Here is a 13,548-nt window from a genome sequence, read left to right as displayed (position 1 = left end):
CGGAGTGGAGTCTTAGACGTGGCACTGGGAATTGGGAACCAGCGGACCAACATGGTCCCTTACGAATTCGTGAGAAAATCGTGAACGACAGTTTGTTTCGTCCACATGAGTTATCATAATGAGTTCTTGTTCAAACAAGATTTGGTGGTATTGTAACAGTGAAACAGCACAGGGACTAATGGCAAGGTTCTTCTATACGCCAGAGTAACTCTGACCATCAAGAGTATTCTCAACGCAAGTTGCATTTCTCAAAGAGTTAGTACTGACAACCTCGACACTCTTAAAAAGAAGTCAAAAAGTCAGTGGTTCTACGGTCACCAAATGCAACATTTTATCTAAAACTAGATAAATTCGGTCGCACGTCTCGACTAGGTTTTACCCAGTAATCATGGGTAGTAGGACAAATGAAGGTCATGACATCGGGTACAAAGTGTTACAGTAGATTTAACTGTGGATATAAGTAAAATCAAGTCCTACTGAAATTTATAAAAACGAGACGACCCGTTTTGGTTTTGTAACCAAGGACGGGTTTTTTGCCAAAAAAAAGAAAGTCTGGTTTTTTTTGTGTTATTATTTTAACGTGTAAATTAATTTAAGTGGTTCGCATTTCGTAAGACGGTAGTATAGGACAACCTTTCTGTTGCTGGGCTGTTAAAACAATCACGACTAGCAGTAATCTGTCTCACTCATTAGATTAATAGAAATCTGATACTGTACCGTGTGAAATACAATCCTAGTATAATTATCTGCTACAAAAATATCAACGCAGAAAAAAAGAATACCTATAGCATATACTATAGTTAAATGTGCATATCTTTTTTTATTCAAGGGAGAAAGTGGTTTAGATGGATTTCCTGGGAAAATGGGTGTCCCTGGAAAAGATGTAAGTTTACTTTATTATATTTTGAATCATTTAAAGGTTAGTCGTGTTTCTTGAGATAAATAAATAAATAAAGTGTGTGTGTGTGTGTGTGTGTGTGTGTGTGTGTGTGTGTGTGTGTGTGTGTGTGCGTGTGTGCGTGTGTGCGTGTGAAAAACAGTTAATCTCAATTCTAGAAAAGAGCTTGCTATATACACAGGAGTACTTTGGAATGGCATACTTGAAATCTAACTATGGGTCTTGGGGTTACAAGGTGAAGGGTTGTTGCCAGAGGGGCATCAGCAGTAAACCCTTGACTGGAGTCAGCTGTTTAGAAAGGTTAGGGCAGGACGAGCCACAGGGGGGCTCTGCAGAGGAGGGAGACAGGTGCAGGTTGTGTTTTGAGTCTGGAACGGATGTCTGTGGATTATATAGAAAATAATGCATGGGATAGTGTGGGATATGAGGATTGAATAGCCCCTGAGGGGTTTATCCAAGCATCTCAACCCAAGGGTGGGCCTTACATTTTCATTTTTCACAAACTACCCCGTGCAGTGTTTAGTTTCTTCTCTGGTGAGCAGTTCTAACACAGACGTTACATGTAACACGTGAATATATTTATATATATTATATCAATATATATTATATAAATTCTATTAGTATAATCAGATAACAGCGAGTACCGTACACAGTATACATTTATATACTGTGTATAAACAAAGTATATATGGACTCAGTGTACCTGTCTCAGATGATATTACTGAGAAAGGTATCATGCACTGCTAATTATTATTACTTTTCATTATTGTTTGTGGAGTATCTCGGTGCAATATATATTTAGTTTATGTTTTTCAAACAGGGATTCAAAGGAAGCAATGGATTACCTGGTGTTATCGGACCCAAAGGTGAAAAGGTATGGATTGTTTCTAATTAGAGCTGATTATCATCATTTCTTGCATCAAGCTTTCCACTGGTATATTAAAAGCAAATTGGACTCACATGGCAGATGAGAATATTACTTGTATATTTATTTGTCCTTTTCCTCAGAACACAATGCCTTCATCTAGTGGCAGACTGACAGCCCCTGGAGAGGTTTTTAAATTCATAGTGTGCTTCAGAACATAGAAAGGAAGAACACATTAACTCAGGTGTTAAGGTGAAAACTGCCAATCTACCTCTGCTCTAAAGGGGACAGAAGTTACCATTTAAGATTACATTTTGAAGAACGCAATATTTCCTAAATCAAAACCGAAATAGAAGGAATGCTTTTTAGTAACAGGAACATGTGTCTCATCCCTGAGGATGCGATGCATCCCACTGACAGCCATGTGACTGTATGTGCTAACCTGATTCCTCTTGACTTGCACTGTGTTTAGGTTAAAATGCACATGGAACATTTTTGAAGAACAGTGTTATTAGATATGTTTTGATTGCTTTATAGTATGAGACACTGAATTGAAAAGTTACATTTGAAAACCTCTTTTGATGCAAGATATTTCAACAGTTTGAATGCATGTGATGAGCTGTTTCCTATTCTGGCTTTAACTAGTACAAAGAACAGAAAACAAAAACAGAAAAACAAAAAACAGTAGGTGCCCTACTGTAACCCACTAAAACAAAATTAAAAAACTAAAACACCTAAACACCCTCTGCAATCTCACTCCTGTACTGATGCAAAGAGCGATCTGTATACAGATTACAAAGAGTAATGCATAGGATATATGATTGGCCAGGGAAGGCATATAATCACAAGAGACCTGCTTAGGTTAAATAAGGGGTGTTTGTAGTGGATGGGCATGTGATCCAAATGTGTTTTTTCTTGCAGGGTGGAATGGGCCCTCCTGGAATTTCAGGAGATGCGGTAAGGATTAATATTTATTGTTTTAATTGAAATTGAACCAAACATTGCAACACCTGTTGCCTCAAGTCTGGATTTACAGAACCGCAATGCATTAAGGCTTGTTACTGAACTGGCTGATTATCTACTGCAACTGGACCAAATTGACACCAAATGTGTAAGCATCTACCCATATGGCTTATCTGTTTGCTTTCAGCGGGAGGCTGTTTCAAACAGTAGAGTTCTATATTAACAACCGTTTTTAGTTTGTCAATGTATTACTATCTTTTTTATCAAGTAACCTACAGTGAAACTAAAGTGATACCAGTTGCAAGCAATCCTGTTAAATATCCTTCCTTTAACTCGATGTCAGCATAAACCATTATGGCCCTTATTACTCGTCAAATGAGCTCAATGTGTTTCTGTGTTTAAACATTTGCTTGTGGTGTTAGTGGTTGCCTGTTCACACCCGAACAGTAAGAAGCAATGACTGTAGTTAAAAAAAAAAAATAATAATAATAATAATAATTCAGCAACTAATCTAAGTAATACCTAGCCTAGTTATATTTGCCTTATTGTCAACCGCGGATTCCATATTGACATTAAAGCAATTGCTATAAACACATAGGACATGTTTAATTTGTATTCATGGGGCTGTTTGTAATATATATTATGTTCTTTCTAGATTGAAGGCTTGAAGGGCGAACCAGTAAGTAGAGTGCTTACCATTGATTTTTTTGTATTGTTATTTGCCTAGATATTTATTCTATTGATTCTTTTGAAATACGCTGGTAATGTAATTAACATACTATGGGCCGTAGTATACATGTTTTTATTTACTTGGTTGTTAGTAATGACTTGTATAGTTAAGAATTGGACCATTTGTGTTTGTATGTTTAATGACAGAGAATCAGGCCAAGTTTGTGATAGAAATGTAGCAGAAACTGTGCCTAATGGCTAAGATATCATGCATTTCCAGTGATGTACTGAATTAAACTGTTAGAATGGGCTAGGAGCCCTACTGTAACCTACTGAAAAAGGTAGAACCTATTTAAATGAAATATTTTTAATGTATTTTCAGGGACCCCCTGGGCCCCGGGGACCTCCAGGGCTATCTGGACCTGCTGGTCCACCAGTAAGTAATTTTTGTAACTGCTCTTGCTTGTTGGAATTGGGCTGAACTATGCTCTTCCATTTCTTTAAGTTTTCATTGTTTGTCTTTAGGGTCCTCCAGGTGCTGATGGACCAGTAGGCGAGCCTGGGTTACAAGGTCAAAGGGTAAGTAAAACAGCAGTGCTTGCAATGCAGCAGTTCAAAACATCTCGTCTGTCAGCTGCTTTCTATGTGGGTGCGTGTGGAAAGCAGTTTCTCTCCAGGTTAATCAAGGTGTATAATTTAAGTGAATCAGGCTTTGCTGGAGATGTGATTCCATTAAAGGACGTCTTATGGAATTGTGGTAAGCTTGATTGCTGGACCACAATGTTTAGGCATATTTCTAATAATTTACAAATACATATCCCCTGCAACCCTTTAGTTGCAATCTTAGGAGACATATCTACTCTCCAAGTTAGTAACCCACAGACTAAATTACTACTTACTCCTCATAGATACAAAAAAAAAAAAAAAAATGATACTAACTTCCTGGATACCGAACCCCCAGACTGAGCGCTTTGGAAGAACTCTGTACTGAATGTTATTAACTTGGAAAGAGTTATAGATAAGGACTCAGAATGTTCCGAACGATGGAATAGAGCATCCTCTGGATATGGATTTTAATTAAATAATATAAATATACTGTCCCTATATGTATTTATATGTGAGCTACCCAAAGCTATTGTATTGTGACCACTTTTCCCTTGTTCCAGCTTATTTAATACCAGGCGCATATCAGAGTTAAAGATGTATCTATTGACTGTGACATTTGTGAAACATTGTGATATACTTTAATATGTATTGACTACATGCAGGCAGATGAACTGAAACATTTATATTTATTGGATTGTATATTAAAAAGCAATAAAATATGAATTATATATATGAAAAAAAAAGACTTAATGAGGTTTCATAGCTTAGCTTCCAGCTCACTAGAGAAGGATCGCTGTCAAGCCTAAAGAATTCAGACTGAAAAGAACATAAGAACATAAGAAAGTTTACAAACGAGAGGAGGCCATTCGGCCCATCTTGCTCCTTTGGTTGTTAGTAGCTTATTGATCCCAGAATCTCATCAAGCAACTTCTTGAAGGATCCCAGGGTGTCAGCTTCAATAACATTACTGGGCAGTTGATTCCAGACCCTCACAATTCTCTGTGTGAAAAAGTGCCTCCTATTTTCTGTTCTGAATGCCCCTTTGTCTAATCTCCATTTGTGACCCCTGGTCCTTGTTTCTTTTTTCAGGCTGAAAAAGTCCCTTGGGTCAACACCGTCAATACCTTTTAGAATTTTGAATGCTTGAATTAGGTCGCCACGTAGTCTTCTTTGTTCAAGACTGAACAGATTCAATTCTTTTAGCCTGTTTGCATATGACATGCCTTTTAAACTCTGAATAATTCTGGTCGCTCTTCTTTGCACTCTTTCTAGAGCAGCAATATCTTTTTTATAGCGAGGTGACCAGAACTGCACACAATATTCAAGATGAGGTCTTACTAGTGCTTTGTACAGTTTTAACATTACTTCCCTTGATTTAAATTCAACACTTTTCACAATGTATCCGAGCATCTTGTTAGCCTTTTTTATAGCTTCCCCACATTGTCTAGATGAAGACATTTCTGAGTCAACAAAAACTCCTAGGACTTTTTCATAGATTCCTTCTCCAATTTCAGTATCTCCCATATGATATTTATAATGAACATTTTTATTTCCTGCGTGCAGTACCTTACACTTTTCTCTATTAAATGCCATTTGCCATGTGTCTGCCCAGTTCTGAATCTTGTCTAGATCATTTTGAATGACTTTTGCTGCTACAACAGTGTTTGCCACTCTTCCTGTTTTTGTGTCTTCTGCAAATTTAACAAGTTTGCTTACTATACCAGAATCTAAATCATTAATGTAGATTAGGAATAGCAGAGGACCTAATACTGATCCCTGTGGTACACCGCTGGTTACCACACTCCATTCTGAGGTTTTTCCTCTAATCAGTACTTTCTGTTTTCTACATGTTAACCACTCCCTAATCCATGTACATGTGTTTCCTTGAATTCCAACTGCGTTCAGTTTGAGAATTAATCTTTTGTGCAGGACTTTGTAAAAAGCTTTTTGGAAATCCAAATAAACCATGTCATATGCTTTGCAATTATCAATAGCTGGTTCATATTTTATGAATATATCTTACTGTGGGGTTCAATCTCCTAGCTGAGACATGAGCTAATTACTGTTATTAAGAACACACACTAAACACCCTTGATACAATGGCCTCTGTTAGCTTACCTGTAGAGACATACATAATACATGGTTGGATGCAGCTAAGAATTTAGCTGTCTCTTTTTTTTCCTCTTCTTGGAGGGGGTAGTTTAGCACAAAGTGCTCCCACTCCTCGCAAATGGGTTACAAACTCTCAGCCTCGAGAGCACTGGTGCTGGAGATGGTACCACCTCCGGGCATGGTCGCTCCTCCCCTTCTTCATCACTCGGGCCAGCAGCTGTTCCTCCTCCTCATCTTGGAGGGGGCAGTTGACTGTAAAGTGCCCGCAGATGATACACACACATAAGGCCTTGAGAGTGCTGAGGTAGGCATCCCACGACTCTCCTGACATGTAGCTGGAAAGGGCTCCCCCTTCTTTGTCCCTCGGTCCGGCAGCACCTCCCTCACTTGCCAAAGGACTGGCCACTACTCCCTTCGACTAGACCCAACCAACGGCCACGACTAGACCCAACCAACTATCGGTAACAGAGAGACCCTTTTTGGGCCGATTTCAATAACAATCAACTCCCCACCTGTTAATATTAGAACAGTCCTGTCTTTGACAGTATTGTGGCTGGAACGAATCTGTTTCCGCATCTATCTTCATATTCAACAAGTAAATAGATGAACAGTCCTGTCTTTAAGAGATGAAGAGTTGGCTGAGATATTACCTGAGTGGCTTAGTGGCCTTGCAGCTGTATGGTTTGAGTTTTACAGAGTTAGAAAAACCTTCTTCCTCTTCAGGGCAGGTGGGTCCTTTGCTCCCTAAAAGGGGCAGCACTGGGTATAGTACCTGGTCTTTGCATAGATGAGGCACCATGGATGCTCATCCTCCATACAGCTCTTTTGGGCAGGTAGTTGGGATTAGATTTCCTGGAGGAGCCATTCCTCCACTGTGCTCTCCTCACCTCACTTCATGCCAGACGGGGTCTTTGTCTGGTGCCACATCATGCCGGTGCCCAAACTCCTCGCACACTCCACACCACGGAGCCTCTTCCACCTTAACCGACACTGCTGCTCCCACCGGCTTTCTTCTTCTCCATTTCCCTCTTTTCCAACTGCAGTTCTGCCCCTGAGTCTCTTCGGGGCATTATCCCGCTCTGACACCACATGTGACAGGGTAGTGTCACGGCGCGGATATTATCAGTACAGAAGAGAGACTCTGAGACACAGAAAAGCTGCAGTGAAGCGCAAATGCGCAAGTTTATTTACAAACATATAAACAAAATTCTAAACAGAACAAAACACATTAACAAAATAAAAGGCACAAGGGCCAAAACAAAAGGGCTACAAAAACTCAAAACAGTACAATACGAATGACACAGTAACACATACCCTCTCTCCAACACCAACATTAATTCTAACCCTTTCTAACTAACACCCGTGATCACCCTATTTATACACCTGTCTTAATGAATCATTTAGTCATGTATTCATTTCATGGCTCCAGCCACATTCCCACATGTTTTGATAGGGAGAAATTTAACCCACTCCCCGCCAAACCAATATTCCCCCCACCAACACATACACATGTGCAGCAGCTTTCATCAATCTCAGTGCCATAGTATCCTATACAATACAACTTCCTTACAGGGTTATCTACGGTATAAAACATCATTGTACTGTAGGTACCCCTGTGATGTGCACAGAATGTACCTTAATATAAGCAGTTTTGAGTCATGCATTTCCAAAAGAATAGAATAAACATAAAACATTTTGAATTAGACCACAGAAGTCTATTCTGTCATCTTGAATATTCGGCAAACATTTTATTAATGTTTTGTTTTTTTTTTTTTTTTTTTTAATATATTTTGACTTCAACATGTAGATTTAATGAAATTTAGACTAGACCCAACCAACTATTGGTAACAGAGAGACCCTTTTCGGGCCGATTTCAATAACAATCAACTCCCCACCTGTTAATATTAGAACAGTCCTGTCTTTGACAGTATTGTGGCTGGAACAAATTTGTTTCCGCATCTATCTTCATATTCAACAAGTAAATAGATGAACAGTCCTGTCTTTAAGAGATGAAGAGTTGGCTGAGATATTACCTGAGTGGCTTAGTGGCCTTGCAGCTGTATGGTTTGAGTTTTACAGAGTTAGAAAAACCTGTCTCGGACATTCTTTATAAAAGCATTGCACTTCAGAAACAGGGGCTATAAGGACATACCTGTCTGTCTTTACATATGTCCTGTGTGTCACACTTACATTTCTGCTCAGTCGCACAGTCCACGTAGGTCATGGTGAAATACTTTCGTGATGCAGATATAGCATGGGAATGAATACACAAGCTCATCGCATACACGTAAAAATACAGAACATATGAGCCATACTTACATATAAGCAGTCAAGCAGCTGTACTGAGAAACCCATGCCATGGGGAAAGGCTAAAGCAACAGTGGACATAACTACTGTTATTGCATGTGAATGCACATATATTAAATACCACTAAAGCCAAGGTATATTTTACAGCAAACTTGTAGCAGGTTGGTTCTGAGTATACAAGGACCAATGATAATACCTCAGGATAGGTAAAAAGGACAGCCAGACTTTTAATGTGCTGCAGGTCTTTCCAAGGGTGATAGAGATTCTCAAGTAAAAGTGTGGATTTAAAACAGCATTATTTTATAATTTTACTTGGCAAAGTTCTCCCTGGTAAATGCAATGCTAATCATAAGCAAAAGACAGAATTGCTATTTGTTTACCTGGCACTATTATCTTACTTTGATTACAGCTCAAAATAATCAGTTTCTTGAGTGTAATAATTACCCTAAACATAAATGAATTCTATTGTGTTTTTTTTTTTAGCTTGGAGACTTTCAATTTGAAAATGAGATTTAATTCTACCGCTACTAATCTGTTTACAGCACCTGTCACTTTGTTTCATTGTTTTTTTTACAAACACATTATCTGGGTATCTGAGTATCTTTAATTTTCTTTTTTAGGGCAAGAAAGGAGAAGGTGGCCTGCCTGGAGTCGATGGATTGCCTGGACCCCCTGTAAGAATAATATATTTATCTTGCTGAGGGTTTTATAGTGTCCTCCTTCTCTGAGTCCCGACGGGACCTCAAAGTTCTGCCTTATCTTAGCCTTGTATGTTAACTTAAGGTTTTTGGAATTTGTTCAGAATGAAATGCTCTGTGCACCACTATGTCTTATCCTCAAATACTATCAGGCAAGCAGCTCCACAGGGGAAACACAAGCTAACAATGTGCATTTTGAAACATGCATGATATAAGCAGAACACCTTGGAAGGTATGTAGTGAAATCCAGGAAAGACAGTTTGCTTATACATCCCACTCTCCTTTCACTGCCATCCCAGGTCATGCTGATGGTGCGTTTTCCAATTTGAAGCTGGATCTCTCTTATACCATACAAGTGGATTATTAATAAAACATAAAAAACATGGCTTGAACCCAGCAAGCTATGCTGATCTAAACTGAACACATCAGTATTTGAAAATAACTACTGTATAGTGTCTATTAAATTATTTAAATGCCAACAGTAAAGGCATTCAGTGCTTTTTAATAAGTCACAGGTCTATTCTACTCCAGGTTTAACAGGTCAGATGAAATAATTAACTACTATACTTGTCGGATGGAGATGCAATTGGTTCAATTAAACAATTTAGAACAGGGTTGGAACAAAGACCAGGATTGCAGGGCCAGGTTTGAACACCCATGTATTAATTTATAAAGTGCTGGTTTCAGTGGCCGTTTTATTGCAGTCTGGCTCCCTCTGGTGGATATTATGATTATTTGATAATAACTTTGGTATGGCTTGTTTTCTATTTTAGGGGCCACAAGGACCTCCTGGAAACCCTGGGCCCCCTGGAAAAACTGGACCTCCAGTAAGATTAAATAAATAAATAAATAATAATGTATTTTGAATTCTATTTGCAAAGCTAACTTTAGTTTCATGTTAGATTTGGAAACGTAGTTGTATTTCTGAAAGGAGAATCTGCCCATTAATCAAATACGCAATCATCCAACCCCATGTATACCCCTTATCTATGCCCCCTTGTTGTCTCTTTGTTTGGTACCCCTCCTCCCCTGCCTCCACCTTGCAGTGTGCTTGTGTAGGGGGAAGGTTGCCTCGAGTGCCACCTGTCCTGCCCGCTGGCTTTAGTTATTCATTTCATCAATGTATTTTATTCATATTTTCTGCCAGCATAGGGGCGGCTATCATGCTCCGATGGAAAAGGTCATGGGTCAAGTTGAAATAACAATGCAATCATTTACGGGCATGTTCATTTTCATTCTAATGGTGGATGTCTCCTTTCTTTAAATGGGAAATACGGTATGGTCTCTCTCTGTCTATTCCTTCTTATTTCTATGTCTTCCTCTCTTCTGTCTCCCAATAGGAAGAGGATGCAGCAGATCTTACAATATATTCCAGATGTTATTTATATTTGTATAGTTCAGCTGTTGGACTCAAGCATCTTGTCCTGTTGTGCCTTTAAATATGCTGACCTTTTCATTAAATATATTATCATGATTGTTACCATAGCGTGGGATTCTTTTGACCTAAAGTAATTTAAAACCTACCTTTTGTAAATGTCCCTCTAATTTCTTCCACACTGATGGCTCCTTTTAAAATCTGCATTGCTTTTCACTTTAGGGATTACCAGGTGAAATTGGATTTTCTGGGAAACCAGGCGAGCCAGGCAAACATGTAAGTTGTATCTTGTTTTAGTTTATATACTGAACATCAAAAGCAATTTCTCACTTATATTTGAGCATCGAAATAAACGTATTACTTATATTTGGATAAAATTCACTAGATTGAAAAATGACAAACTGTTTTAGAGCAGATGCAGTGACTTTTTATTGATCTGATTAACAATTGACATCATGAAGATGCTGCAAAATGATCTGTCGATCTTGGGCAGATGTTGTGACTCTTAGTCTCCCAGTTCATGGCCTGTCATTGACAGAGTATGTTTGGTTATACCGTCTTGCCAGGTTTGAAATTGCTGGCTGTGAGCACCCAAGACCACGAGCCACAGTACACTGCCCTAGTCCAACCTCCAACATGCCGATTGCACGAAGGCGCTACTCTCTTGACAGATGTGGCATATTGTTTTTTCTGTGATTTTCTTTATTGCTTTTATTCAAGCTTGCAATTCAACAGCTGAAATCACTCCATATGCAGTGTCCAATCAACTGTCTCACTAATTAGGCGATTAAGTGCACATGCTTCAGTCAAAGTCACTCAAGTGTGTCGTGGTCAAGGATGATTGATCGAGTGATTAAAAAGAAACCAAAAACATTTTGTTAATGTCCATCATTTATATACTGGTACCTTATTTTTTCGTTCCTGGTATACAGGTTTTATTCACCAAAGAAGGATGTCCCAGTAAAGCACAAGCCCCGACAGGGGTGGGATCTTTGCTTTCATTGTCAACACATTATGCTTTGACAAGGATTCATTTCAAGCCCTACTTATGGCCTCTTTGCAACCATCTTGAGATAAACCCTTGAGCTCAGTCTGACAATTTGCAGCCTCCCTGTTGTTTCCCACTGTTACCGGTGTTAATGAGGGGCTTCAGGCTGTTTGGATGTCAGATGCAGCCAGATCGGTAGTTGGCATTTCTTGAATAAACTCGTTCTCAAGGAAATTGGGGTCCAAATTAAAACAACAGTAGAAATCTAAAATGATTTCAGACATTTTAAAGTTGTTATAAAACACATATAGGTGGCAGTATTGTTTGAATACCGAAGCACAGCTTTGTCCTGAATTTCAGCAGCACACCACTGGACTGGAATGTAAACAAAGACACATTCGAAACTAGTCCCAGTAAGCATGTTATTCACTCATGCTAACCCACTTGTGGGATAAAAAAATGTATTTCACGTGAGATATATCTATGCTTGAGGTATAAACTGTATGATATAAGAAAAAAAGCTACAGTGCCGAAAAAAAAATTGTGAACCCCTTAAGATTTTCACATATTTCACATGTTTCAAACCTAAAATGTTAGGTTAAAAAATGTTAGGTTAAAATTAGATCTTAATCTAAGTCCTAATAATAGATAAACATAACCAGATTAAACAAAAACGTGATACTTTTTCAACATTTATTCATCCACAAATGATTCACCATTCAATTTCCATGTGTGAAAAAGTATGTGAACCTTTAGATTCAGTAACTGGTGGCACCCCCTTGAGCAGCAATGACTTCAATTAAGTGTTTCCTGTAACTGTTGGTCAGTCCCTCACATCGGTTTTGAGGAATTTTGGCCCATTCTTCCTTACAGAACTGATTCAACTTGGTGACATTTGAGGGCTTCCTTGCATGAACAGCTTGCTTCAGGTCCTGCCACAACATTTCGATGGGGTTTAAGGTCCGGATTTTGACTAGGTCATTCTAAAACACAGAATTTCTTCTTCTGCAGCCATTCTTTTGTAGATCTGCTTGTATGTTTAGGATCATTGTTTTGCTGCATGACCCACTTTCAGTTCAGTGTCAGCTCACAGACAGATGACCTGACATTCTCCTCTAGAATATTCTGATACAATGCAGAATTCATGTCAGAATTGTGTTAATGATGGCAAGCCATCCAGGTCCTGAGGCAGCAAAGCAGCTCCAAACCATCACACTCCCACCACCACAGTTGGGATGAGGTTCTTCTGTTCGAATGCAGTGTTTGGTTTTTGGCAAACATAACATTTCTCATTGAGGCCAAAAAGTTCTACCTTTGACTAGTCCGTCCAGAGAATATTGTTCCAGAAGTCTTGTGGATCATCTATGTGCTCTTTGGTGAATTTCAAACAGGCAGCAATGTTCTTTTTAGAGAGCAGTGATTTTCTCCTGGCTATCCTTCCATGAACACCATTCTTGTTCAGACTTTTTCTGATAGTTGAGTCATGAACACTCACATTAGCCAAGGCGAGAGTGGCCTGTAGATCCTCTGGGTTTCTGTCAGTTCCTTGATGATTTTCCGGTTTGTTCTTGGAGAGATTTTGGTAGGACGACTGCTCCTGGGTAGAATGACTGTGGTCTTGAACTTTCTCCATTTGTAGACTGTCTGACAGTGAATTGGTGGAGCCCCAAATCTTTAGAAATGATTTTGTATACCTTTTTAGAATGATGAGCATCAAAACTGCTTTTCTGAGGTCATCAGAGATTTCTTTTGATCATGGCATGACGTGTTTCCACACACCTGTATGGTGAAGACCAAACTCACAAGGTTTCTGATCCTTATATAGGGTGGGGCTTCCTAAACTCACACCTGAAGATCTACCTAATTATTTAAACACCTGATTCTAATTATCCCCTTAACTGAGCTGATAAAACCAGGGGTTCACTTACTTTTTCACATACCCTGAATCTTAATTACTCATTGTTTGTCTAATTCATACATCATTTTGTTTTAAAAGACATGGAATTGGTTAATATAAACCCTATTGGATATTTAAAAATAGACTGGTTTTGATTCAAGAAGGCTGTC

General features: G+C 38.8%; 1 protein-coding gene across 2 annotated transcripts in view; it reads left to right on the top strand.

Annotated features, from left to right (window-relative positions):
• Window positions 1-13,548, top strand: part of LOC121313698 (collagen alpha-1(XXII) chain-like) — a 128,124-nt gene that overhangs the window by 67,558 nt on the left and 47,018 nt on the right. For both annotated transcript variants that reach the window (XM_041246501.1, XM_041246500.1), the window contains 9 exons: window positions 830-883; window positions 1,719-1,772; window positions 2,685-2,720; window positions 3,382-3,405; window positions 3,778-3,831; window positions 3,921-3,974; window positions 9,041-9,094; window positions 9,892-9,945; window positions 10,716-10,769. In XM_041246501.1, the coding sequence (XP_041102435.1) occupies window positions 830-883; window positions 1,719-1,772; window positions 2,685-2,720; window positions 3,382-3,405; window positions 3,778-3,831; window positions 3,921-3,974; window positions 9,041-9,094; window positions 9,892-9,945; window positions 10,716-10,769 (438 nt within the window). The remainder of the gene's footprint in view (window positions 1-829; window positions 884-1,718; window positions 1,773-2,684; window positions 2,721-3,381; window positions 3,406-3,777; window positions 3,832-3,920; window positions 3,975-9,040; window positions 9,095-9,891; window positions 9,946-10,715; window positions 10,770-13,548) is intronic.

The sequence above is a fragment of the Polyodon spathula genome, chromosome 3 (assembly GCF_017654505.1).
Source record: "Polyodon spathula isolate WHYD16114869_AA chromosome 3, ASM1765450v1, whole genome shotgun sequence".
Lineage (NCBI taxonomy): Eukaryota > Metazoa > Chordata > Actinopteri > Acipenseriformes > Polyodontidae > Polyodon > Polyodon spathula.
Note: the sequence above shows the minus strand (reverse complement) of the source record. Positions and strands in the feature narration are given on the sequence as shown.